At 43.4% G+C, this 26,629-nt stretch overlaps 1 protein-coding gene across 6 annotated transcripts in view; it reads right to left on the minus strand.

Annotated features, from left to right (window-relative positions):
- CEP295 (centrosomal protein 295) overlaps positions 1-24,593 on the minus strand; it is a 52,740-nt gene extending 28,147 nt beyond the window's left edge. For 2 of the 6 annotated variants that reach the window (XM_075592513.1, XM_075592512.1), the window contains exons 1-11: positions 23,453-23,690; positions 22,266-22,407; positions 20,831-21,031; positions 19,287-19,411; positions 17,831-17,924; positions 16,987-17,103; positions 14,157-14,297; positions 12,535-12,718; positions 10,921-11,088; positions 10,040-10,261; positions 4,270-4,376 (exon numbers count right to left, since the gene is read on the minus strand). In XM_075592513.1, the coding sequence (XP_075448628.1) occupies positions 4,270-4,376; positions 10,040-10,261; positions 10,921-11,088; positions 12,535-12,718; positions 14,157-14,297; positions 16,987-17,103; positions 17,831-17,924; positions 19,287-19,411; positions 20,831-21,031; positions 22,266-22,407; positions 23,453-23,652 (1,701 nt within the window). In that variant the 5' untranslated portion in view covers positions 23,653-23,690. Of the gene's footprint in view, positions 1-4,269; positions 4,377-10,039; positions 10,262-10,920; positions 11,089-12,534; positions 12,719-14,156; positions 14,298-16,986; positions 17,104-17,830; positions 17,925-19,286; positions 19,412-20,830; positions 21,032-22,265; positions 22,408-23,005; positions 23,155-23,452; positions 23,691-24,471 lie in introns of those variants that run through there. The other 4 variants (XM_075592514.1, XM_075592515.1, XM_075592516.1 and 1 more) reach the window with 4 other exon arrangements.
- Between the last annotated feature and the right edge of the window lie 2,036 nt (positions 24,594-26,629).

The raw sequence follows: 26,629 nt of genomic DNA on the forward strand, positions 1-26,629 counted from the left end.
CTTCCCCCACATCCCATTGTTTTGCATACCAAAGGACCAGTTGGGCTGCTTGTGATGCTCTATAAGAAGACACAAGACATTGAAGTGCCATCCCTCATGCACCTGATGGGACGGTTAGGATTTACCTACTTATTCTGGGTCTTTTCTTATTCCAGATAAAAAATTACCAAATTTATCGTAAATCTTTAACATCTCTCGTCCGTATGGGGATTGGGAGTATTTGGAATAGATATAAGCGGGGGAAGAGATTCAATTTAATTGAGTATATTCTTCAAATCCAGGAGATTTTAAGATAATCCTAAATCCTAAATTTTTAGGTCATCCTGTAGTTTTTAATTTTGTTTAGGGAAGTTTGCCTGGTAGAGAATTAATCTTTGGTAAGGAATTCCCCTAAATATTTAATAGCTTTTATTTTGCCATTTAAAGTCAAAATTCATTGTTTATTTTGAATCCCGATACTATACGAAAATTTGAAAGGGCGTTAACCAAATTTAGCAATGAAGTTAAAGTTCTTGATAAGGAGAGGATGATATGGTCAATGAATTAAGCGAATTTGAATGTTTGGTCTGCTACTCCGATTCCCAAAATAACCAGGTTCTCTCTAATAATGGCTGCTGTGTGTTCTATGCACAGCACAAATAGTAGCGGAGATGGCAGACAACCCTGTCTGGTGCAGCTATAGATCTAAAAAATGTTCGATGGTGTACCTTGGCACATCCCTTTAGCCCTCGGGTGGTTGTACAGTGAGAAAACTGCATTCAAGAAGTGCTCTCCGACCCGAACGTCTGGAGGGTCGCCCTCATGTATGACCGATCCACCATGTTGAAGGGCTTTCTGAATCCAGGCTCAACAGCATTGTAGGAACCTTTTCCTTGGTTACAAATTCGAACAAATCTATTATATAACCGCTTGTCTGACTGGTACAAAGCCCACTTGGTCTGGGTGTATTAAAAATGGGAGAATTGTATTTACTCTGACAGCAGTTGAGAGAAAATCTTCTACCTGAATAATAAAAATGGGTCAGTGGCGAGTGCAGCTTGTCAGGTTTATCCTCTATGTATTAGGGAAATTAATGCCTCCAGCATTTTAGGTGGAAAGGAGTCGCCTGCCAGTATCGCATTATACATTCCTAGTAGGTGTGGAGCTAGGATGCCTGCAAATTTTCAAGAACCAATCTGCGTCAGGGGCATTAAAGGACTTCAAACTTTTGATTACGAGGGAAAATTCCTCGTGTAAAGTTCTGGCCTAGAGAAGTCATATTCTCGCAACTGATCTTGGGTAGCTTGGTTTATTTACAAGTCTGATAGTTTTGTCAGTGTGAAAGTAGTGTACGACCTTTCACCCCATCATAGAGATAAGAGTAAAAGTCCTTAAATTCTGCTGCTATGAGTAAAGAATTGGAGGTGACGATACCCGATTTGTCTTATCAAGTGCATATTATGAGGGACAACTCATCATTAATTTGGCCGTTAACAGAGTCTGGCTTATTAGTTTAAAAAAATGTATGTGTGGTCCTTTTTAGTGACTGCTCTGTGGCTGAAGTTGGATTTAATTCAACTCGTTTCATTTAGGCTTTTTAGAGCCTCGGAGGCCTATTAGAAGTTCTCACAGGGGCTTTGTAGGCCTCCCAAAAAAAAACGTTTTAGAGGCAACTGAGCCCGTGCTTGTTAAAAAAAAAAAAAAAAAAAGAAAACAAGTCTTCCACTATTTTTAATTCTAGCTCCGGAAATTGAACAAAGCGTTGTTAAAAATACCAAATCAGACCCCCTTGTCCCAAATTGTAATTGAATGCAACAAATTTCAACAGGAGCATGGTCTGACCATGTATTTTAGATAACCGTTTTGCAGAAACAAAAATATGATCTATTCTTGAATAAGTCTGGTGTGGGGCGTAAAATGTGAAGTCTTTCGTTTTTGGATTCATGTCTCGCCCATCATCAATTAAATTTAGCGATCGGAGACCTCAGAGTAAGGACCTTCTGTCAACATTCCTTCGGTTTGTACAATCGTTACCTTGCGGTTTCGAGTGGTCCAGGTTTAAATCTCCTCTTGGTATTATATTACCTTTTGCTATGCTTCCCATGATTCCAAATAAGGTGGTAGTCATGAACTCGGCGCAGAGTTTATTAGGGGCATATAGATTTACAAATGTGATTTCTTAATTGTATAAAGTACCCAGCAAAATGTGACATCTGCCTTCTGTCAGGTTTTTGCACATCTAGTTGAAAGCGAATATTTATGTTAAAGAAAATTGCGACACCACCCTTTTTAGAGAGGGCATGTGAATGGTAGAATTGTTGAAATTCTTTATCATAGAAACTAGGAACTGACTGCTTGTTAAAATGCGTTTCTGGTAGTAAAATTGTCTGCTTTCAATCTTTTGTAATTAGAAAAAGCCAGACGTCTTTTGTTGAGGCTGCTAAATCATTTGACATTGCGTGAGACTATTGTCAAAGCCATATTTCAGAGGTGATCGTGAATGCCAATATAAGACAGCTTAAGTATAGTGAGAGGAATTCATGGGACTACGATAATATCACTTGGAAGATTTTGTGCCCTTCTGTGATGGAGCAGGTATGGGGGGGGGGGCTTTTGCAGGGGAGCCAAGCACATCTATCCTGCTTGTGGGGTAAATATCCTTGGTGTTTAGGGAAGGTCGCACCCTGCGAGACCAGACCTCCAGGGTCAGCTTTAAACTAAAAATCAGCATAGATAACCCCAATATATTACTTTTGTAGGTGTGTGTCGCCCTTAAATTTTATAACCTAAAACTATTTCAGAACATCATCAACAAGAAAGGTTAATGATCATTTTAATTAAAGCTTACCTACTGCATCCCAACATGGAGGGTGTGAAAGATGTAGACAAATCTCAACCACACAGATGTAAAACTTCATATCCTTGTAACAAAACTAAAGCTATATTGAAACTATTCCAGAGAAAGTATTCTAGAAGCAGAAACAACGCTAAACTGGAGATGGGGCGATTTAGGCCCCGAAACGTTGCCCCCCTTGTACATATCACCTTATCTTTTACGGTTATTTTATGTCGTTTTTCCCTCCCCCCACCCCTTTGTTTCATTTGTATTTTCATCTCCTTTTTTCCCTCCACTCCTCCTCTCCCCTTTGTGTGATATTGTGTAGTTCTGCTTGCTGAGATGTACTCTCCATGCCTTAATTAGGGGCAATTCAGTGTTGCATCTACTTAAGCACATTCAATATATTATTTATTTTCAATTGACATTTGTCTAATTCTCCTTTAAATTGCGTGCTGGGAACTTTTGTATAAAAATGCAACTGTTTTGGGGGGTATGAGGTCCCTCCCAGTTCTCTTGCACCACGATATCATTATTTTTAATCCTCATTTTTTGGAGTGCTACCTAACACACACTTTTTTTAATGCCAAACTGATGTTTATTCTCAAACAGCTTCTCGTCGGTGAAAAAGTTGAATACTCTCTTATATTAATGTTTAATTTAAGATTTAGTAGTGAGAGTTTATAGCGTAATTTAACATTTAACTTTTCAATGTGTTGATTCATTTGTGCTACAACTCGGAGACACAAAAATGCCTGTCCTGCCTGCATGGAATGTGTCCGGTTTTAAGGATCTCTCTGCTTCAACACAGGTGGCTAAGTCTGGCTGTCTTTGTTTCAGTCTTCGAATGAGCCATTTGTGCTGAAGCAGGGATATCCTTAAAACTGGACCTGTTGGTGACCCGTGATGACTGTAGCTGGGTACCACCCTTGCACTAGTGTCATACAAAAAAAAAAAAAAAGAGGGCTGTGTGATACCCACTGGACCTCAGTATGTGTGCCTATATAAGATAAGGTGGTGCACTAGGGGAATATTATAAGGCGTAGAAAAATTGCATGCAACCTGGGATCTTTTTTGTTCTTGCCTCTTTGACAGTTCCATTTTCTAGTGCGAGAGTCACGTTAGCTTGTATTACTATGTAAGTAAATTCGTATTTATTTTACCCCAGATTGCTGCTCCAAACTGTGTACGTCCTTCACCTTGCCCACTATATATTGCATGAGACTTTATCCCACCCGGCAGTTTAAGCGCTCACGTCTCATATGGGTAACTTCCAGCTCACGGTGACACTATTTTTTGTTTTTTTTTGTTTTCCCCTTGAGCTCCCCCTCATTTTGTGCTTACTAAATAAGACATAAGTGGCTACCACGGTCTATCTAAAAGACTTCAGAATACCTTTTGATGAAAATAAAAGGTATTGGTTGTAAGAGAAGGTAAAGAGAAGTTCTTGTTACCTGTGTTTGCCTGTCTGTTGCCATCCTGATTCGGACTGCCTGCTCCTGGGGATGAAGGAGAATGGAATTCCCAGCAAGGACGGTGTTGGCAGTCAGGTCCTGAGGCTCTAAGTGAAACAAGTGGTGGACACCCGCTCAGCCGGTAGGTAGAGGAGATAAGGGTGAACTAGGGGCAATTAAGGTAAGAGATAAAACTATGCCAGAGAACTTCTCCAAGGAGGGAGAGTAGGCAGAGAGGAAGCCATCAATCATATGCACTGGCTAATCTGTATGTAAGCAATAAGGTGGAGGCTAGGAATGGAGGAGAGTATCTCAAGATGGTGTAAACAGAGTATGTCCCAAACAATGTGTGATGAAACCACAAATGCTATTGAGTGAATAAAACAATTTTAATGGTCCTATGGACTCAAATTCAAATAAAGGAACTCAGGGAGTATTTAAACATTTCAATTAGTATGGTTTAGTTCAGTGTTTCCCAAATGGTGGGTCGCGACCCGGCACCAAAATTGCCGGGTCACAGCGAGGCTGGCCGTGCGATGTCCCCATAAAGTTAAAAAAAAAATGGCGGCGATTGCCCCGCGCATGTGCAGGGAAAGCAGGGGCTCCCCCCCGCTCCCAACGTGGGACGAAGGAGGCAGTACCAGCTCCTCTGCGGCCCGCACATTATGTGGGATGGAGGGGGAAGTACTAGCTCCTACTGTGGCCTGCTTCCCCCCACGGCCAGCTTCCCGCGCTCCCCCCGAGCTCACCTCCCGTGGCCCCCCCTGCCGAGCCCACCTCCCGTCCCAGGCAGCTGCCGCGGGGATATCGGGGGCAGCAGGGGAAAGCGTCCGGCGGCAAGGTAAGTCACCCCACCCAGTCTCTGTCACCCACCCAGTCACTGTCACCCACCCAGTCACTGTCACCCACCCAGTCACTGTCACCCACCCAGTCACTGCCACCCACCCAGTCACTGCCACCCACCCAGTCACTGCCACCCACCCAGTCACTGCCACCCACCCAGTCACTGTCTCTCACCCAGTCACTGTCTCTCACCCAGTCACTGTCTCCCACCCAGTCACTGTCTCCCACCCAGTCACTGTCTCCCACCCAGTCACTGTCTCCCACCCAGTCACTGTCTCCCACCCAGTCACTGTCTCCCACCCAGTCACTGTCTCCCACCCAGTCACTGTCTCCCACCCAGTCACTGTCTCCCACCCAGTCACTGTCACCCACCCAGTCACTGTCACCCACCCAGTCACTGTCACCCACCCAGTCACTGTCACCCACCCAGTCACTGTCACCCACCCAGTCACTGTCACCCACCCAGTCACTGTCACCCACCCAGTCACTGTCACCCACCCAGTCACTGTCACCCACCCAGTCACTGTCACCCACCCAGTCACTGTCACCCACCAAGTCACTGCCACCCACCCAGTCACTGCCTCTCACCCAGTCACTGCCTCTCACCCAGTCACTGTCTCCCACCCAGTCACTGTCTCCCACCCAGTCACTGTCTCTCACCCAGTCACTGTCTCTCACCCAGTCACTGTCTCTCACCCAGTCACTGTCTCCCACCCAGTCACTGTCTCCCACCCAGTCACTGTCTCCCACCCAGTCACTGTCTCCCACCCAGTCACTGTCTCCCACCCAGTCACTGTCTGTCACCCAGTCACTGTCACCCAGTCACTGTCACCCACCCAGTCACTGTCACCCACCCAGTCACTGTCACCCACCCAGTCACTGTCTCCCACCCAGTCACTGTCTCTCACCCAGTCACTGTCTCTCACCCAGTCACTGTCTCTCACCCAGTCACTGTCTCTCACCCAGTCACTGTCTCTCACCCAGTCACTGTCTCTCACCCAGTCACTGTCTCTCACCCAGTCACTGTCTCTCACCCAGTCACTGTCTCCCACCCAGTCACTGTCTCCCACCCAGTCACTGTCTCCCACCCAGTCACTGTCTCCCACCCAGTCACTGTCTCCCACCCAGTCACTGTCTCCCACCCAGTCACTGTCTCTCACCCAGTCACTGTCTGTCACCCAGTCACTGTCACCCAGTCACTGTCACCCACCCAGTCACTGTCACCCACCCAGTCACTGTCACCCACCCAGTCACTGTCACCCACCCAGTCACTGTCTCCCACCCAGTCACTGTCTCTCACCCAGTCACTGTCTCTCACCCAGTCACTGTCTCTCACCCAGTCACTGTCTCTCACCCAGTCACTGTCTCTCACCCAGTCACTGTCTCTCACCCAGTCACTGTCTCTCACCCAGTCACTGTCTCCCACCCAGTCACTGTCTCCCACCCAGTCACTGTCTCCCACCCAGTCACTGTCTCCCACCCAGTCACTGTCTCCCACCCAGTCACTGTCTCCCACCCAGTCACTGTCTCTCACCCAGTCACTGTCTGTCACCCAGTCACTGTCACCCACCCAGTCACTGTCTCCCACCCAGTCACTGTCTCCCACCCAGTCACTGTCTCCCACCCAGTCACTGTCTCCCACCCAGTCACTGTCTCCCAACCAGTCACTGTCTCCCATTCACTGTCACCCAGTCACTGTCTCCCACCCAGTCACTGCCACCCACCCAGTCACTGTCTCTCACCCAGTCACTGTCTCTCACCCAGTCACTGTCTCTCACCCAGTCACTGTCTCTCACCCAGTCACTGTCTCTCACCCAGTCACTGTCTCTCACCCAGTCACTGTCTCTCACCCAGTCACTGTCTCTCACCCAGTCACTGTCTCTCACCCAGTCACTGTCTCTCACCCAGTCACTGTCTCTCACCCAGTCACTGTCTCTCACCCAGTCACTGTCTCTCACCCAGTCACTGTCTCTCACCCAGTCACTGTCTCCCACCCAGTCACTGTCACCCACCCATTCACTGTCACCCAGTCACTGTCTCCCACCCAGTCACTGTCTCCCACCAAGTCACTGTCTCCCTCCCACCCAGTCACTGTCTCCCTCCCACCCAGTCACTGTCTCCCTCCCACCCAGTCACTGTCTCCCTCCCACCCAGTCACTGTCTCCCTCCCACCCAGTCACTGTCTCCCTCCCACCCAGTCACTGTCTCCCTCCCACCCAGTCACTGTCTCCCTCCCACCCAGTCACTGTCTCCCTCCCACCCAGTCACTGTCTCCCTCCCACCCAGTCACTGTCTCCCTCCCACCCAGTCACTGTCTCCCTCCCACCCAGTCACTGTCTCCCTCCCACCCAGTCACTGTCTCCCTCCCACCCAGTCACTGTCTCCCTCCCACCCAGTCACTGTCTCCCTCCCACCCAGTCACTGTCTCCCTCCCACCCAGTCACTGTCTCCCTCCCACCCAGTCACTGTCTCCCTCCCACCCAGTCACTGTCTCCCTCCCACCCAGTCACTGTCTCCCTCCCACCCAGTCACTGTCTCCCTCCCACCCAGTCACTGTCTCCCTCCCACCCAGTCACTGTCTCCCACCCACCCAGTCACTGTCTCCCACCCACCCAGTCACTGTCACCCAGTCACTGTCTCCCACCCACCCAGTCAGTTGGTGCGGGAGATGGGCGCGGTGACGGGCAATGGTGGCTGCGCGGTCGCTGGCGGGCAGGGGGAGGCGGTAGAGCCGCCTACTTGGATCGCCGTCCTTTCCTCTCTCCCCCACCCCCCCCAGTCACTCACTGTGTGTGTATAGGGGAGAGTGTGTGCGTGTGTATCAGTAGCTGTGTGTGTGTATCAATATCAGTGTGTGTGTGTATCAGTGGCTGTGTGTGTGTATCAGTGGCTGTGTGTGTGTATCAGTGTGTGTGTGTGTATCAGTATCAGTGTGTGTGTGTGTGTATCAGTGTCTGTGTGTGCGTGTGTATCAGTGTGTGTGTAGCAGTGGCTGCGTGTGGCTGCGTGTGTGTCAGTGGCTGCGTGTGTGTGTGTGTGTATCAGTGGCTGTGTGTGTGTATCAGTGGCTGTGTGTGTGTATCAGTGGCTGTGTGTGTGTATCAGTGGCTGTGTGTGTGTATCAGTGGCTGTGTGTGTGTATCAGTGGCTGTGTGTGTGTATCAGTGGCTGTGTGTGTGTATCAGTGGCTGTGTGTGTGTATCAGTGGCTGTGTGTGTGTATCAGTGGCTGTGTGTGTGTATCAGTGGCTGTGTGTGTGTATCAGTGGCTGTGTGTGTGTATCAGTGGCTGTGTGTGTGTATCAGTGGCTGTGTGTGTGTATCAGTGGCTGTGTGTGTGTATCAGTGGCTGTGTGTGTGTATCAGTGGCTGTGTGTGTGTATCAGTGGCTGTGTGTGTGTATCAGTGTCTGTGTGTGTGTATCAGTGTCTGTGTGTGTGTATCAGTGTCTGTGTGTGTATCAGTGTCTGTGTGTGTATCAGTGTCTGTGTGTGTATCAGTGTCTGTGTGTGTATCAGTGTCTGTGTGTGTATCAGTGTCTGTGTGTGTATCAGTGTCTGTGTGTGTATCAGTGTCTGTGTGTGTGTGTGTGTGTGTGTCAGTGGCTGTGTGTGTGTGTGTCAGTGACTTTGAGTGTGTGTGTGTGTGTGTGTGTATCAGTGGCTGTGTGTGTGTGTCTGTGCAGGCCAGCTGTGCCTGTGCATGGTCAGTGTCTGTGTTGGTCTGTCTGTGTGAGTGTCTGTAGGTCAGGGACTGTGTGCGTCTGTGCAGGTCAGAGAGAGAATGGAAGGGGGGGAGAGAGAATAGAGGGGATTGGGAGAATATATGAAAACTGTATGGACATTCATATCTGTTTAATTTTACCTATAGGCGATAACATTTTTAGTGGGTCACGAAGGAGAAGTTCAAAAATAACCGGGTCACGAAAAAAAAAGTTTGGGAAACGCTGGTTTAGTTGATCACTCCCTACTCCCCCCTCCTTTTTGAACTCAGGGAGAACATCGATAAGACATATATAACCGTACACTCGGAGTAAGCGCCGGTATTTGGTAACAGAGCCCCACGGTGCATGGGACTGTTTCGGCTCCCGATGCTGTAGGCAGGGGAAGGGCGCAATGAGTGCAGGCAACGGAGGCTGCGAATACCACTGAAACGAAAGGTTTATCATGGTAACGCATAGAGGTCTATATAGGATCTAAAAGCATGAGTCAAGACCCTAGACCTAGAGAGGCTGAATTGCTATTAGGTAAAAGCAATTGCAGCCTACAGGCAAGCCGGAGTGTTAGACAAGCCTGATAGTGACTGCGGCTTTAAGGGGTAGCTGAACCTCGCAATCAGGATAAACAGTGGTCAGACAGGAAGGGAGGGTATTCCCCAACGATATAACCTGCTGCCGTGGTACTGATTCCCGATGTCGGATCGGGGTATATGATCACTAGGAGGGAGATCTGCTGGAGGTCTGCAGACGCTGATGCGGAGAGACCATTGCAGAGGCTATCCCTGTTAGAACTGAAGACGCCGACATGATGACGTCAGTGGACTACCCAACGTACGCTTCGCGTGGACGTTGACCGCTTTCTCAAGGGTAAGTGTCGGCCCCTTCAGCACTTGCTACTTTATATAGGCACATGTACTGGGGGGAGGGGGGGTGGGAAATTGACAAAATGGTTAACCCTTGCATGACTGCCGGTAGGCTAACTGACGGATGACACCCATCAGTGGGAGTAGCTTGTAAGTGAGGAGATAAGCCTAAAGTGGTGAGTAAAAGTGATGGGTGCAATAAAGATGGCCGACCCAGAGATATTTAAAAGCGACAGGGAGGGTGGGCGAGGAAGAGAAACTTTTCATGCAAGGCCGAGTAGATTTAACCTGAGAAAGCTTGGATGCAGAAGGACAGGACACCAACTATGCCAATGCACAAAGCTTACCTGGGGCTGCAGCCACAGCTTTATTTCCCTCCTCTTTCTCAGCTCTGTGTTTGACTTTGAGCTTCCCCTCTTCACTCGGCAGCGATCCAGACTCCAGCGTGTTACTGGCTGTCTCCACATCATTCTTAGATGTCCATTGGTCCTTCTGGGTCCTTATTTTATGTAACAGTCTCCTTAATACAAGTCTTGATGGTGCCTCGTTGGTTTGCTTTACCACAAGAGCTAGAAATACATAATTAAACAAACAATATGAATGTCAAAGAGAACATTTGACAGATACCTGTTAAGAAACATGTACTAATAAAATACATCATACACAATGACTGATCTTACAAAGTAAATCATGTTCAGGATTAATCATGTGCAGCTTAATCGTGAAAACGAAACTGATCTTATGCCATCTGACTTCATAGGGATAGAGATATATAATTAAGACCCGAAAACTGCAAATAACAACAAATTCCATTAACTCACCTAAAACAATTCTGCAAACTATGTAAATCCAGCTAGAAATATGGCAAGCATAGTGACCACTCAGCAACGCAATCAATTCTGCCATTTGTAATATAAAGCATATATATATATAGTTAATAGCTATGCAAATGCAGGCACCAAACTGCAAACTGACATATTAGAGAATACATCATTTTGTTTTGGACATACACTAGACGGAATGTTTAAAGCAATTAGAGAAGAGTTAACGTTCTCTGGGGGGAAAAAAATAAATACATTTAAGTGTGCACAATATTTCTCCATTAAAAAAAAAAAAACACTTTGAAACTTCACAGAATGCAATTAGCACCTATAAATGTTTTAACTATTCCTGGGAAAGGAGCTTTAATGTGTTACTTTCCCTTTGTTAACGTTATGGTTATGCTCACCCCCGGGCTTATGTAAATGCGTTTCTTCCTCTGTGCTCCCTGAGCGCTGCTGCATTTCAGACACGTGTTCTGGCTCCATGGACAGATCGAGATCTTCATCAGCACTTTTAACAGATGGAACAGGCAGAGGCTGGGGCTGGAGATGCAGAACCAGGTCTCCTCTCACGCCTGGAGCACAAGAAAGATACTGACACGTTAAAAAGGATTTGACGAGAACTGAAACTGCAGAGAGTTTCTTAGAAATCGGACAATACTCAAGTGGTCTCCAACAACATTTTGTGAGCTGGTGCAACCTGAATGTAACTAACAATAAATACGGAATAGACAGCACTCTAAAGCTTATAAATGAATATGTGCAGGGTGCCTACGGAACAAAGGGGGACCCCAATTCCCCCTAGAGACAATTGTAAATACAAACTAAGGTTCCAGCACTCACTGACTAGAGAATAATAGATTCAACACGGTAAATGCCAAAGTAAATAATTTAATGTATGCACAAGATAATAAAGTTAAACCTGGAGTGATGTGGCATTAGTGGGTAGACAAAAACCCCACAGTGAGGGTGGTAGGGGACAGGGGACACTGGGATAGGGAGTGACATTTTGAGCTTAAACTCTGTATAGTGATTGCTGGGTGCTGCTTTGGTGTTTGGGGAGACTAGGGACCAGGGAAGTACCTTGTGGTCCTTTAGACCCGAGGGAACGGGCCTGAGGAAGGGGTTATTCCCCAAAACGTCGCCCCCCTGACTACCCTCCCCCCATTGGTTTTAATTTCCCCCCACTGTCTTTGTTTATTGTTCACTCCCTATCCCAGTGTCCCCTACCACCCTCACTGTGGGGTTTTTGTCTACCCACTAATGCCACATCACTCCAGGTTTAACTTTATTATCCTGTGCATACATTAAATTATTTACTTTGGCATTTACCGTGTTTAATCTATTATTCTCTAGTCAGTGAGTGCTGGAACCTTAGTTTGTATTTGTAACTGTAACAAAGTTTCTCCTTCCCCTCCACTTATTTTCTGTACCCCAACTCCCTCCCTCCCCAACTTGAATCTATGTAAACCCAAAAAAAGGACACGACAGTCACAAACTGTCAAGTGAATACAAGAATGAAATTAATGTTTAAAAAAACATGGATAATTAGTAAAGCATATTGTAGGTACAATAAAATTAAAACTGCCCTCTTAATAGCCCTTCCATGACAAAGTCAAAGGCATACACTACGCAAATAAAGCTTTTTATGTTGAGGAATTTCTAGGACATAATGAACATTTTAAACAAACATGGCTGTTCTTGCGTCATTTTTTATCTGAACTAGACCATTAGAGGATTATAATTATGAACTGCCGAACAAATATGAAGAAACTTTTTGCTCAAGGCTCATACCCAACTATGGAAAGATAAGATTGCAATCAAGTCCTAGTGGAACGCCACTCTTACAACAGGTTCAATAGGCTTAGAAAAAAAACTCACATGCTCCTTACGTCCTTGTATTAAGCAAGCCTGACGAAGGGGCCATGGGCCATGAAACGTAGCAATCTGCAATCTGTAAGCATTTTTTTATGAAATGTTGTTCCTATCTAGCAAGTAAGGACAAAAATAAAACATCTTACGTCTGTCTCCAGTGTACATGTCTTCAAAAACAGACTCGAGCTCCCTTTGCCAGTCCTCTCTGATCTCTGCCCGCCTATACGCTGGTTCAAACAGCTGCGGAGGCATCTGTGCTACGATCTGTCTTCTGCGGGCCAGGTCACCTTGCTGCATCTGTTCCAGTTCTTTCAGCAGTTTGTCCCGGTCCTTTGAACACAGACATTTTCAGTCCATCTGGCTTAGTTTAGCTTGGTAGAAGATTACATTAAGCCAAGATCTGCGTCTCCCAATAGGATAACTATATTAAAAGGTGCAATCAACTCTGCAACGTGGTAAACATAATATGAAACAATAGCAAGAATTAGATAAGTACTTTTTTTCTTTTAAGAGGAAATTAAAGTGGAGAGGAGGTTGTACATTGAACACGTGTTTGGTTGAATTGGTAATTAATCACATTTACAAGACATTCTTTTACCAGTGCACTAACTTTCAGACAGTTCAGGCTTTCCATCAGAAACCCACAGGGAAGACTCTCAAAGTTTCCCAGGCACACACTAATCTATTCTTCTCAACTTCTCTTCCCAAACGTTCTGTCCTCATCCCAAGGATGATCGAGAGAAGCATTAGAACAATTTAGAGGTCACTAGGGTTTTGACCAATTATGTGACTAGGACTGTACGAGTGTCCTAGAATATGTGAAACAGCTACTACCTCTGACACCAAAATGGATACGGATGGGTATTATTCAGGAGGCATCAAGGTTATGGGCAAAGATTCACCAATAAGTATAAGGACACATTCCAATTCATTCTCATCCCGGAGTTCTGTAGACCACCGTTGTGCGAATGACAACCTTGTCACCAGTGTGTATGGTTACCCTTTGTGAAAGAAACACCGGGTGGAGAAGAGGCACAACCTCCCGGATTAGTCCCTTGATAGGGCACTCTCCCCTCACAGATCCTGAGTGCAATATCTAATAAGAGATATACAGTCAAAGACAAAAAATCTGGTCCTATATGTGGTGAAATATGAGTAGGAGTAAATTAAAACCAAATTTATTAGGTATATAATGGAATAAAATGTATCGGACCAGATGATCCGATACATTTTATTCCATTATATACTGTACCTAATAAATTTGGTTTTAATTTACTCACTCATATTTCACCGCATATAGGACCAGATTTTTTTGTCTTTGACTGTATATCTCTTATTAGATAGGGCACTCTCCCCTCACAGATCCTGAGTGCAATATCAAGGGACTTTTCAGGGAGGTTGTGCCTCTGCTCCACCCGGTGTTTCTTTCTCAGTGTTCATTACCTACCCTTGTGCACTGATCTGTGTCTTTGACCATTGGTCAATCAAGGTTGAGTGGGTTATATTTCTTTTTGCTTTGGTTATCCTCTGACTGTCTTTTCTCTAGTACAGTACCTTGAACTGAAGTATCCTTTATGTTTTTCACAAATGGCAACTTCCTACTCCCTTTCCGATAATTTCTAAACACAGTGTATGTAACCTGGCATAGCCATGTCCCAATCCTGATTTCCATTGTACCATGTCTCTGTAATAGCCACAACATCCAAGTTGTCCATTGTCATTATTGCAATTAAGTTCTAAGATTTTATTTTCCAAACTACGAGCATACTTGTTGTAAATGAACCATCTTCAAGGCATGGGACCCCCGGAGATGTGCCTTTTCTGATTGCTCTCTTCTCTCCCTCTCCTCCTCTTTCTGCAAGTCATCCAAACGCTTTGCTTCCTCTTCAGCAGAAGCCCGGGCATCTGGCTAGCAATCAATACAAAAAAAATAAAAAAATAAAAAAAATTTAAAAAGGAGAAATGATGACTTGGTATATTTATACAGACCGAGATTTTGAGGGCAACATTTCCTTACTATTTGGACTCGCACTACATATACCCCTTCCAGTGCTAGTGGGTGTATATGTTGAAGAGCACAGAAAGGCATAATCTCAATACAGGCATATCCTGCATTAACATACGCAATGGGACCAGAGCATGTATGTAAAGCGAAAATGTACTTAAAGTGAAGCACTATCTTTTTTCCACTTATCGATGTATGTACTGTACTGCAATTGTCATATACGTGCATAACTGATGTAAATAACGCATTTGTAACAGGCTGTATAGTCTCCCCGCTTGCGCACAGCTACGGTACAGGTAGGGAGCTGGTGTTGCTGTTCAGGACGTGCAGACAGACGCAGCCGTTTGCCTATTGGGTGATATGTCCTTACTCGTGAGTGTACTTAAAGTGAGTGTCCTTAAACCGGGGTATGCCTGTAGATATTATCACCATGCTAGTATTGCATCTTGCATTGTCTAGAGATCTACATGCAAAGTACACTGCAACAACATAAACTTATGTTTGTTGATTTAAAAAATAAAAAACAAAACAAAAAAAAAATATATATATATATTTATATATCTATATATATATATATACACACACACACACACACACACTTTAAAAAAAAAAGTGTGTATAGATATAAAATTGTTTTTTTAAATTGTACATAAAACTGAAGGAATTTTAATGAAAACATATAGGCATGGCAACCAGGTGTCTTATGGCCTACATTGCTTATTGAAATTGCAGTGTGTGTGTTTTTACCCAACTCCATGAACACGTTAATGTATGTTTTGCTTTGGGATGATATATTAAGCTAGCACGAGAATTCGGTTTACTTTTTATTTTTCTTCACCTGAACAACAAATGTTTTACATACAACTTCAAACAGGATTTCCTTCCTGGGCTGATGCAGACAGATTACTCAGAATGGCACACAAGAGGTACAGATGTGATTAAAAACCTATGGGTGAATACTAAAGTAACAACCTTTGAAGACCTCGCCAGAGATCCAGAGAACATGGTCTCAAAAATAATTCTCCTTTCCTACAGAGAGATTTTGTGCAACACTTTCAATCCAACCTTATTAATCTAATTTCGAAGGACTCTGTATAAATTAGAAGGATGAGAATATGATATAAAACAGAGATAAGACCTTTCTTAACCTATGTAACGCAAGAAAACACATTGAGCAATGGGAGCCTATTTTAAATTGCGTAGCGGATCAATAGGACTGGGATGACATTTAAAGCAATGTTGAAAAGTCTGATATGTACGGTTATTAGAGAAAACGCTAGAATGAGATGGTATCTTACACGAGCTAGGCTGTCAAAAGGTTTCCACGGTCATCCCCTAAGTGTACTTGAGTATGTGGTTAAAGTGGTAATTTCATGGACGTGCCCTATCATCACAACTATGGGTCACGATTCACAGATTAGTGAATGAAGTATCTGGGATGAATACCAATACGGTAATTACTTATTGTGTGGATTGTATTGATGCACATATTAAAGGGGGGGGGGGATTAAACAGTAGCTTGGACTGCTGCTTTAAAACTCATTAAAAATGGCACTAAGTTGAATACAAAAAAAAAAGCAAGCATTATCCAATACTACATAACTAATTTATTGCAACAAAAAAAAACCCATCATATTTCTCGCGTTTTGCTGCTTTAAGAGAGTAGCATATGGGGCACTTGATACAAAGCAACAGACATGCACCTTTATATACTTAGAGCAAACCAATTATGGTATTGAACAGATCTATATACAATATACATAATTTAACTATTGAAAACAGATTCATGGTATCTCTGACCTAAAATAGGAGATACTTGACAACCTGAGTGAGCTTCAGATACACTGTTACAGATCTTATGGCTCAATATTTAATATTACAAACAAGGATGTTGCATCAAAAAGGAGAGAGACATAATTTTAGTAGTTGAAAGATTTACAGGCGGTCCTCACTATCCGTTATAACAACGGACGGCATATCTGACGCATCACAATGCAATCCTATGGGACCGTTTTCCGAGGCCGAAACGCATGCCTTATCCGACGCGGTTTAAACATAGGACTTTCACTACCTGACGCCACTTTCCGGAACGGATTCCGTCAGATAACCGAGGACCACCTGCATTAAGGAGTGGCCAGGAAATGGATCTCCTAATATTGTCTGAATATCATACCATTAACCACAGATCCTATTCACTTTTTAACAATTATATATAATGTAGATTTTTGATTCATTGTGACATGAAATTTATCATTTATCGTCAACCCTATAGTCTGGGTAATTTATTAAAAATGTAGGATTAAAAGTTACATTTTAATATCACTTGAATTACATCACAAGAGCAATAATAATCCTTAAATTAAGTTCTGTGGAGTTCAGGAAACATTTTAAGGTTCAGGAACTGCAGTGTTTTATGTTCCTTCAATCGGATGGGATGTAAAAATGTGAAGCTGCACGAGGAATGAGGTGTATCTGCGTTACATGAAAATAAAACAATACAATTATTTACGTACACTAGTTGGGAAACTAAGCAGACCATGTTATTCTATGCTTCATGAGCTCAAAACAGCAAGAAAAATGTGAAGTATTTCACCTGCTCCGTATCCATTTCTCGATCCACATAAAGTTCAGGAAGGTGGTAATGAGACACAGACAAGCCTTCCACATCACAAATTCTCACAGTCGGGGGTCTTTTCACCACCTCGAGGTTCTAACAGTGAAAGAAAAACAAAGTGAAGAGATGTGTATGCTACCATTCTGCAACGAAGAACCTCGTTTGTCCTCAATAACAATACTTTACCAGGTATCATTAGGAATTTAAGAGGAGCTACAATGCAAACAAAGGAGTTTTTTTTTTTAAATTTGATAAATAGGTTATGTGCTCGCTAATGAAAATTCACCTGCATCATTAACAGGCAAAGATGAAACTAACAAAACCATAAACATTTGGTTTTAAACTACTCAACATTACACATATTCAACATTTTTTTAATGATGCGACTGATTAAAATTCATGGTTGGTTCCCTGAATACCGCTTCCTATAACTCAAGTTGTGCGGTTAGGAGAAAAACAAGCAAAACCCAGATAGGTTCCAGGCTGGACTAAAACATACTTGAATGTACTATTATTAAAGTATCTTTTTTCAAAACTTATTTTACCATTGTTATTCTTAACATTCACAATTGTCCAGCAGAATTATTACATTAGAGATTCTTAAAATACCAGTATGCAACCAAGGTACATTGACCTTTCGTTCAGTGGACATGCCATGAAAATCTTAATCCGTTCCCATATAAATGAAGTGAAATCCCTAGTTCTGGGGAGGGAAGACATCAGTCTGTACAAGAAGCATTCGCTGTACATGCTCTACTGGAGTCAGCAACTAGAGATAATGGTTTCTACTGCCAATTAAATGTACCACACGCTGGGCATTTACCTCAACTGGGTCTGGTGGAGGAGGGGGGAGGCTTGCGATGTTTGCAGCACGCTCCTTTTCAATAATAAGTGCCTTCTTCCGAGCTTTAATATGCCTGAAATAAGAAAAGTATTTATGACTTCCACTGAAAAAAAGCTGGCTCTATTTATAGCCTTGCATTTGTAAATGGGCACTAGGTTACACAGTAGAATAAAAGAACCATTAGATGTTCTATGTAAATGGCTAACATGGTCTGCTGAGTTGGGGGGAATGATTATAATATAATGCAAATAGGCTATTATTTAGGATTTAATCTTTCCAAGCAAACGGAAAAAAATAAAATAAACTTAAATACACTAAGCTCAAAGAGTAGAATAAATAAATCAATTGTAAAAATGTGCCATATTATAGGCTTCTTTTTTTACATTTATATATTTCATAATTTTTATTTTTAAATGATTAAATCAAAGCACAAGTCAAGATAGTTAATGCATCTCTACTGCAAAGCGGAAGCAATATACCCATGCTCAGCATTCATAGGCCAAAAATCTATTTGTTGCGGCATGTGAGTGAAAACACATTTAGGCCTCGGCGAAGCACATGGATGCAATGTGTGTGGCCAGTGTGAGCAAACACCTCCCCGGCGCTTACCTGCGCGGTGAGACAACCAAATTTGCTTTGGCTGCTCGCCAATGCAGCTGCCATACTGAGTAGTGGTGTGTGATAAAGCGCCAGAGTGGGCGCGAAAAGCGGAGAACCCTTAGCCTCCTTTTACATGGCTGAATAAAATGGTGACTTGTTACGTTATTGCAGTCTAGCCCGTTCTCATTATTCTGTCTGAGATTTGTTTTGCACATTTGTACACTACTGCAGCTTGCACGCCCAAAATGTTCCCTGGAAGTTGGTGAATTGATGCATTACAAGCAACGGGGCACGAGTACCTGCTCTTCGGATTAAAAAGAGACAGGTAGTCCATATATACGCTATGTTTTTCTTTACTGAAAACAGACGCCGATTACCCAGGCCTTTAGCAGAGGGAGCTGTGGTCACTGAGGCTGCAGCGATCACTGCTATCCCCCTGCTTCATGCCCTGGTAGTCAGATCTTATTGATGATCAGACGAAGAATATCCAATAGAACTTTTACAAGGATTAAGGTACAACAGAAGTTTAATTTTTATTTTCTTAAAGAAACCATCACAACTAAAAGGGACTTTATATGTATATTATTGCAAAGAAGTTGATCACAAAATCAACATTTTCTTTGAGCACCATTGTTCTTTGCTTGACCTGAATAGTGTGCGAGAAAAAACTGGATTCGTTTGCAGATTGTGTACATCCATTAGGCCAACGCTGATCATTTAAATCAGAGATGCTTACACTGTATGTAGTATCTAAAGCCAAGGGAAATAATCTAGGCATAACTAAGCAGGGGTGGGAATAAGTGAGCAAAACGGCATTTCTTTCAATAGGACTTACCAGGTCTGCTGTTTAAGTTGCTTTACTTTGTGTTGCTTTAATTCTCTCAGGGCCCCCCGGTACCTCTTCTCTGCTCTCTCATTATTTGCTGCCACTTGCTTTTCAATAGCTTGAAAATCTGGCTCCTTCAGAGAGGACAGGGGGAGGGGAGGAAAGAGCGAGAAACAGGACATTGAACAGATTCGGATTTAGTTAACAGCAGCAGTAGTTTTAAGCAGCAAGGTGCAGTGGAAATGTATTCATGTGAAAAACTATCCATATTACAAATGAATAATTCAATACGCAAATTTATACCAGAGCAAGGGTGGGCAAGTCCAGTCTTCAAGGGCCACCAACAGGTCAGGTTTTCAGGATATCCCTGTTTGAGCACAGGTGGTGCAGTATTTGAGTCACCTGTGCTAAAGCAGGGATATCCTGAAAACCTGACCTGTTGGTGGCCCTTGAGGACTGGACTTGCCCACCCATGAAATAGTCATGCATTCACACGTAAATTAATGAAACCATGGAAGAGATCATTGTCAGATGTTCTTTACAATTATACTGCCTGATAAAAGCCAGAAAAAGAAACTGAACCCCAAGTTTCATTACAAAGATGTCCGATAAGCACATTTCAAATCTTATACAGCAAGACAGAAGAACAAGTTCTGTGAAAGAAAATAATAAAACTAAAAATATATGTAGATGGATAGATACACATAATAAAAGTGCATGCTCATTTGTCTACCTTAGATTGTTTACATAATATTGTGTTAATTAAAGCCCCTCACATTATAACTGCACCAACACACATTTCCTTCTGAATTACAGGTGATTTTGTCAAATGCATACACTTCTCTATTTCTCAAGTTAAACAAGTCATTTTTATTATACACGATTTTCTCCCCTTTTACAAAAACACTTTACGTAACTAGGTTATCATGATCATAGAAATGATCGCAGCCAACAAATCTGTGTACTGCTATGTATTTGATTATTTAAAACAGGAAAACAAGGCTGTGTTACGGATATCAGGGGTATCCTGCCGAAGATGTTACAAGGGAATCCGTTTACTGCCAGCGGGACTGAACAGCAACCCGACAGCATGAGGATTACACGTATAATGCTCTTATACACATCAAGCCGCTTCTTCTTTAGAAAATAGACTTAGAATGACAAAAATGAGCACAATGCATGTTTATAAGCAATAGACAGTAGTGCATATGCAAAGTATAGCTACGTGCGAATCCCTCATACACAGGAAAAAGAATAAATAAAAACACAGTACACCACATTCAGGTTCAAATACAGAGAAAACATTATGTCTGAAGTGAGATTCCTGATTAAATTCTCTTGACCGTTGTGGTGAGGGAGATGGGTTTCCTGAAAATGCCACTGGCAGTAACTCTTAATGAAGAGATCATTTGGCATAACTACCTACTATGAAAAATCACTTGATGCACACATTTCACCCTGTACACAGCAGTGTATAAAGAAACATTATTTGTTATACTGTATCAGCATGTCTTTTGTAGCCCTAACCCTGCATGTTTGACAGCCGAGCTTACATTCTCCTTGGCTTGTCTGTGTCCCTCACCGATAGCTTTCAGACTGGACAGATATACTCGTTCCAAAGCTTTGAGTTTCTCCGCTTGTGCCGCTTGCCACTCTGCTCGCAATTCCTCCGCCAGCTGCTGGAGCTGCTGATCTCTCCTTTGTTTTACATCTTGACGGATTTGCTGGGCTATGGACTTTTCCTGCTCTCGGACCTAAGGAGGAAAAAAAAAAAAAAAAAAAAGAGCCAGTTAGTTAATTCTCTGATCGAAGAGCCTGCAGCTACTTACAAATTCACATTCCTGCACATCCATGATTTATCTTTTTGAAATGGAGACTTCCCATGAAATAAATTACATGAAAGTTTTATAAAAATACTCAAAGACATTTAGTTACCATGCAGTCATTGTAGCAAAAATATTTTAAACACTTACGCACATGATTATTATTATTTTTTTAATGATGTTTTTCACGTGCATTTAATCCACTAAACACATCCTTACCATTAGCTCACTTTGGTCCTAGGAGGGACAGCCGGTTTGAAACACATTGAGGCTTACACATGAAACAATAGTTCTGCAGTGTACACTAGTCCATTAACATTACTGGGGTTACCGAATTACGTATAGCTACAATCATTGGAAGAATAACTCTTCTAGTATTGCGTTATTGTTTAGGCAGCAATACAAACTGATTGCCCATTCTGCAACTTCTGGAGCTACCGACAAGGAGTACCGTGGAGGACAGTGCTGCTATGATTAAAGGTTAGGAGAGGGAAGGATGGATGCCAGGATCCCTTTCACATTGACATATCTTTTATGAGGCTGCCTCGTCAAACTGATGTCAGGAACCATCCCTAAATAGTCAATAACTCCCTATGGTGGACTGACAGCAGTATTGTGATGATAAATTAAATACCAACTTACTGCAGAACAACTCTAGACTCCTCAGTTCAGATTATTAGGGGGGGGGGGGGGGGGAAACAAACCTGTAAGAACAAGTTATTGGGGGAAATCCTTTTTTTTAGGTTGCTATGATCAATGCTGTAAAGTGGCACCTCAAACTATTGTTAATGATAAAACAAAACAAAGCATTTAGCTACGGCCCCTCCTCCCTGCTGCACGCACGCCTTGCGGCATGGCGGTGCATGCAGAGACTACAGCCGTGATCGGCGGTCTGTAGGGGAGCGGCTGCGCGCCGACCACGTCGCTGCATGGGAAATTCTTGTCTTCCCTGCTAGTGTACGCGTCACAGCGCTTTGCACGCCCACACACACACACGGCCACTGGGGCCTGCCCCATAGAGGGCTGTGGTGTGTGGCGCGCACGCACACCGTAGCGCGCGCCGCGACCACCAGGGACTCAGCCTTAGAAGTATGCAATGGCGGCAAATGTCACAGTCTAACTGGCTCAAGTTGCCAAGGGTACAAAATGAGAGACGTTGATGTACCTGTTGCAGGCGCAGTTTACGCCTCCTTTCCCGTTCCTGCTTTAATAGCACGGCTTCTTCATTGGGGCTCACCCGTAGAGCTCCAACTTTTGCTACTTTCCGTATCATCTTCTCAGTGTACATTAAACCTTCACACTGTTTGCTGCGGAACAAAATAAATAAACGTGGAACACTTGTAATGCAGATTAAATGTGTTTTAGGCCTGTCGCTCACAGACGGGTCAGTAATGCAGGTCATCTCAAAATATAGTACATAAAGAACAATGCCTTGCCGCTCACCCTTAATATCAAGTCTTAATATAGTTAGAATTTGTGCTGGAGGTGCATCCGGGAAAGGTAAATAGATATATACATAGGAGTCCTCCAAAGGGGTCACAAAAGAATTCCCATATATATTGCACTCACACAGAATAAATGTGCTACCGTAGCATGTAGTTCCAGAGTATAGTACTCAGAACAATCACTAAGGAAGAATGGCAAAACTCACCAGAGACCCCAAAATTAAAAAAACAATAACATTTTATTAACACAATGTGACAATGTGAACCAATATATAGTGAAATATAAAATCCCCAATGGTGAGGTATATCTCAAAATGTAGCACTGATCAGATACAGACTGCTTTAAAAAGAACATGAGCTAAACGTCGTAAACATGTGATTGAAGATATAAATTAGTTGCTGTCAGAATTGTATATAGAACTGAGGGACATAGGTACAGATGTAGAAGACGTTATCATACCCGTTAACGCATTGTGTTGATGCCAATGCAATATTCACTGAACGTAAATGCAGTGTATTATCGCTGTTAACAGGGGATGGGGCTAATAACACCAGTCACATCTGTACCGTCTTCCAAATCATCTTCCTGCTGATGAAATAGGTTCAGAAAAATGAATTTAGTCAATAAACCTGGTTACCACAAATCACACACGGATTTTTAAATGAACTAATTATTTTGCGTTTTAAAGGGCCCTGAGCGACACACCCTGCTAGTTACTGTCAGTTATGGGATTCTGCGAGAGGCAACCAGGGAATACATTAGGAAGGGAGGACATTTAAATTTACATGCCCCATTCTCTTTTTTTATTAAAAACACATTAATTAAATGTTGTCCATTTTACAAAATATACAAGGTTGTTAGTTATTATAAAATGATAAGAGCGAGTACAGCTATATTTTTACGTACATAGAACAAGAGGGCTGGCAGAGTGCCAATACATCATCATGGAGCTCTGCATAGCCGTGATAAGAATGTCTGAGGTTCTTTAAAGGATACAAAAAAAAAGGAAACGGCTGTAGCCAGCAGATGGGAACGCATGCTAACAATGTGAATTTAATGCAGTTTCTTGATGTCTTGTATTGAAACCTCTGTTTGCCATACAACATATTAGAGCTTTTATTTCCAACTCAACTACTGCAATATGTCTACAACCTCATCCCCCGCACCCCAAAACCCAGCATACCAATCTCCCCACATTCCCGTACCCATATTCCGACACCCCCATATTCCCAGTAATATGCCAGCACCTCAAACCCACATTTGTGCATCCCAAACCCCCACATTCCCAAACCCCAATCCACAGCCCCATTTAACCAGTCATATGCCTGCACCTCAAACCCCCATTCCCATACTCCAACACCATGCATTCCTACTCTGCCTCCACAGATTACCACATTCCCATACTTCAACCCACATTCCCGCACCCCCATATTACCATGGCCAACCCCCACATTGCCACCCCCCAAATCCCATATTACCAAGGTCATATGCCTGAACCTAACCCACATTCCCATACTCTAGCCCCCACATTCGCACACTGCCACCACAGATTCACTACACCTCAACCCCCACATTCCCATATTACCAAAGTCATATGCCTGAACCTCAAACCCACATTCCCATACTCTAACCCCCCACATTCGCACACTGCCACCACAGATTCACTACACCTCAACCCCCACATTCCCATACTCCAACCCCCACATTCCCATACCCACGTACTCTTGCACCTCAACCCTCACATTGCTGCACTTCCGCGCCCCATATTAACCCTGCACACGCGCCTCTACCCCGCGCTCTATCATCCGCCCCTCATATTATTCCCCTGACGCCCCACTGCTTCTACGTTCATAAATCGTCGTCCCACCCCCTGCTATTCTCCCCGCGGGCTGCGCTCCCCCCGGATACCCCCGCACGCCCTGTACCGTAGCAGAAGCAGCACTTCCAAACGACTGTTCCTAGCCTCAACGACGTCACTTCCGGTGTTCAAACAACGCGCCAATGCAGAGCCAGGCAGCGGGAATCAGCTGGTGGGGGGGAGGGCGGCTCACCCCAGAGACTGTGCGCTATCACTGCGCATGCGCATCCGACACAATAGCAGCTGCCACAGTGACACGCTCTGTAAATGTAATGCTATGTTAGGCCACTTGGTGGCAGGTGGATGTGGAGACCTGTTCAGTCTCTGATTACTATTATTATTATTATTATTTGTTTTATTTTTTTTCCCCAACTTAAAAAAAAAATACTTTCCGTTTTCAGAATACAGTTTACACAACATGAACCTTGCTCTGAACTTAAGCATTAGCAGTCTCACGAGCTTCATTGTGGTGTTACTCATTGTTCAGCATCCCTGACACAGTCTCTCAGGACTCAGGAGAAAGTCACACAAGTATTTAAGCAAAAAAAACTCCCGTCTGCAGATTAGATCAGCATTTGTTTTTCTATTGAAAAGTCATTGCTGTGATACTAGTGATACTAGTTCTACTACGGGGCCCGGTCAGAAAACAGAGAAGTAGAATGGCCACAAGCTTCTTTTAATGTAATTTCAGATACATTTAAAGACTTTAAAAAATATATGTAAATATTTTGCGTGCATGTGTAACATCTGCAACATATGTATTTACATGACCTTATTCTTAATTTACAAGTGAGATTGTGTGAAGAATGGCACTTAGCTGCCTAAGCAGGCGCTTGCTCACGCTGGCCGCACTCATTGCCTCAATGTGTTTTATAGCGGCCAGCGTGAGCGCGCCCCGCCCTCTCAGCGCCACCCTGGCTGAGGCCTAATATGAAACTAGCTGGATCAGAGTCGAAGTACCGCATTTGGCCCTCAAGCGGCCAGTTGAAGAGCCCTGCTCTAATGGGATATATTTAATCCATTTGCTGCCAGAAAGGCCTACCACCACATTGCAAAGTGAAGGGATTCATTTTGAAAAAATATATATTTATAAATCTACCACTTTTAAACTGCTTTGCCACAGACAGACTTTGATAAATAACCTCCATTGAATGAAGAAAGAATATTTAAATTAACTCCGTCACTTCTGGAGGGGTCAGCAACACATTGGAGAGGTGTTGAAATGTATCTTCGAGGGGTTGAGAATCCTCATATCACACTTTACTTCTCATTTTCCTGTGTGCTCATTATTAATAGTCCTTAACTACTTGCCTATCAGGGTTTTTTGTCATCAATTAAATATTAACAAATACATCTAGTCTTCCTAAAATCATGACAAATTTGAGAGACAATTAGCAACAATAAAAAAGGGTAGTATTTTTTTAACAATAGTGTTCGTCTATGATCCCTTCTTTCAAGACCACCAGACTTCACTGAACTTATGCTGCAGTTTTGGCTTTTGTGTCAGTTTTCAGCATTTGTACATGACTCCCTAAATAAATAACCTGGATAGAAATTGTATTTCCTTTCTAATTTTTCAATTTCAATGGTATTCTTTGTAAAAGAAGTTTAAAAAAAAGGGAATTGATGAATATCATTAGGCGTCCTTTGGTTCCCAATGTTTTTCTCATGTTCTGCTAAAGGATGTCTTCTCTCTCACTGCCCCACACCTCGGGAATGTCCTTCCCCTCAACATCCGACTAGCATCCTCTCCATCCACCTGTAAGACCCATCTTAAAACACATCTCTTTAACGAAGCATATGGGTAGCTCCGTGGCTGATACTATATGCCTCATACATCGACCTTGACCCCTTGCAGACACACTTACCAAAACAACCTCTTACTGTCTCTATTCGTCCTTCCTACTTTTGTAAGCTCTATGGGCAGGGATTCCTTTTCCTAATGTTATTTTTATGTCTGAAGCACTTATTCCCATTATGTTATATTATTGTGTCGTGTATTACAGCTGTGAAGCGCTATGTACATAAATGGCGCAATATAAATAAAGAATTACTTTTGTAGTCCCCTGTAAACAGCACAGGCTATACATATCTTTCTCCTACTGTGGTAAGTCCTGTTAAGGGCAGGCACCAGTAGTAATCATGGGTTTTCCCCCTTCACGCCCTGCCCTGAGTGATAGATGCAGGCCCCTGACTCTGCTGCAGGCATGAGACAGAGGGGAGGT

This window comes from Ascaphus truei, chromosome 3 (assembly GCF_040206685.1).
Source record: "Ascaphus truei isolate aAscTru1 chromosome 3, aAscTru1.hap1, whole genome shotgun sequence".
Classification (NCBI taxonomy): domain Eukaryota; kingdom Metazoa; phylum Chordata; class Amphibia; order Anura; family Ascaphidae; genus Ascaphus; species Ascaphus truei.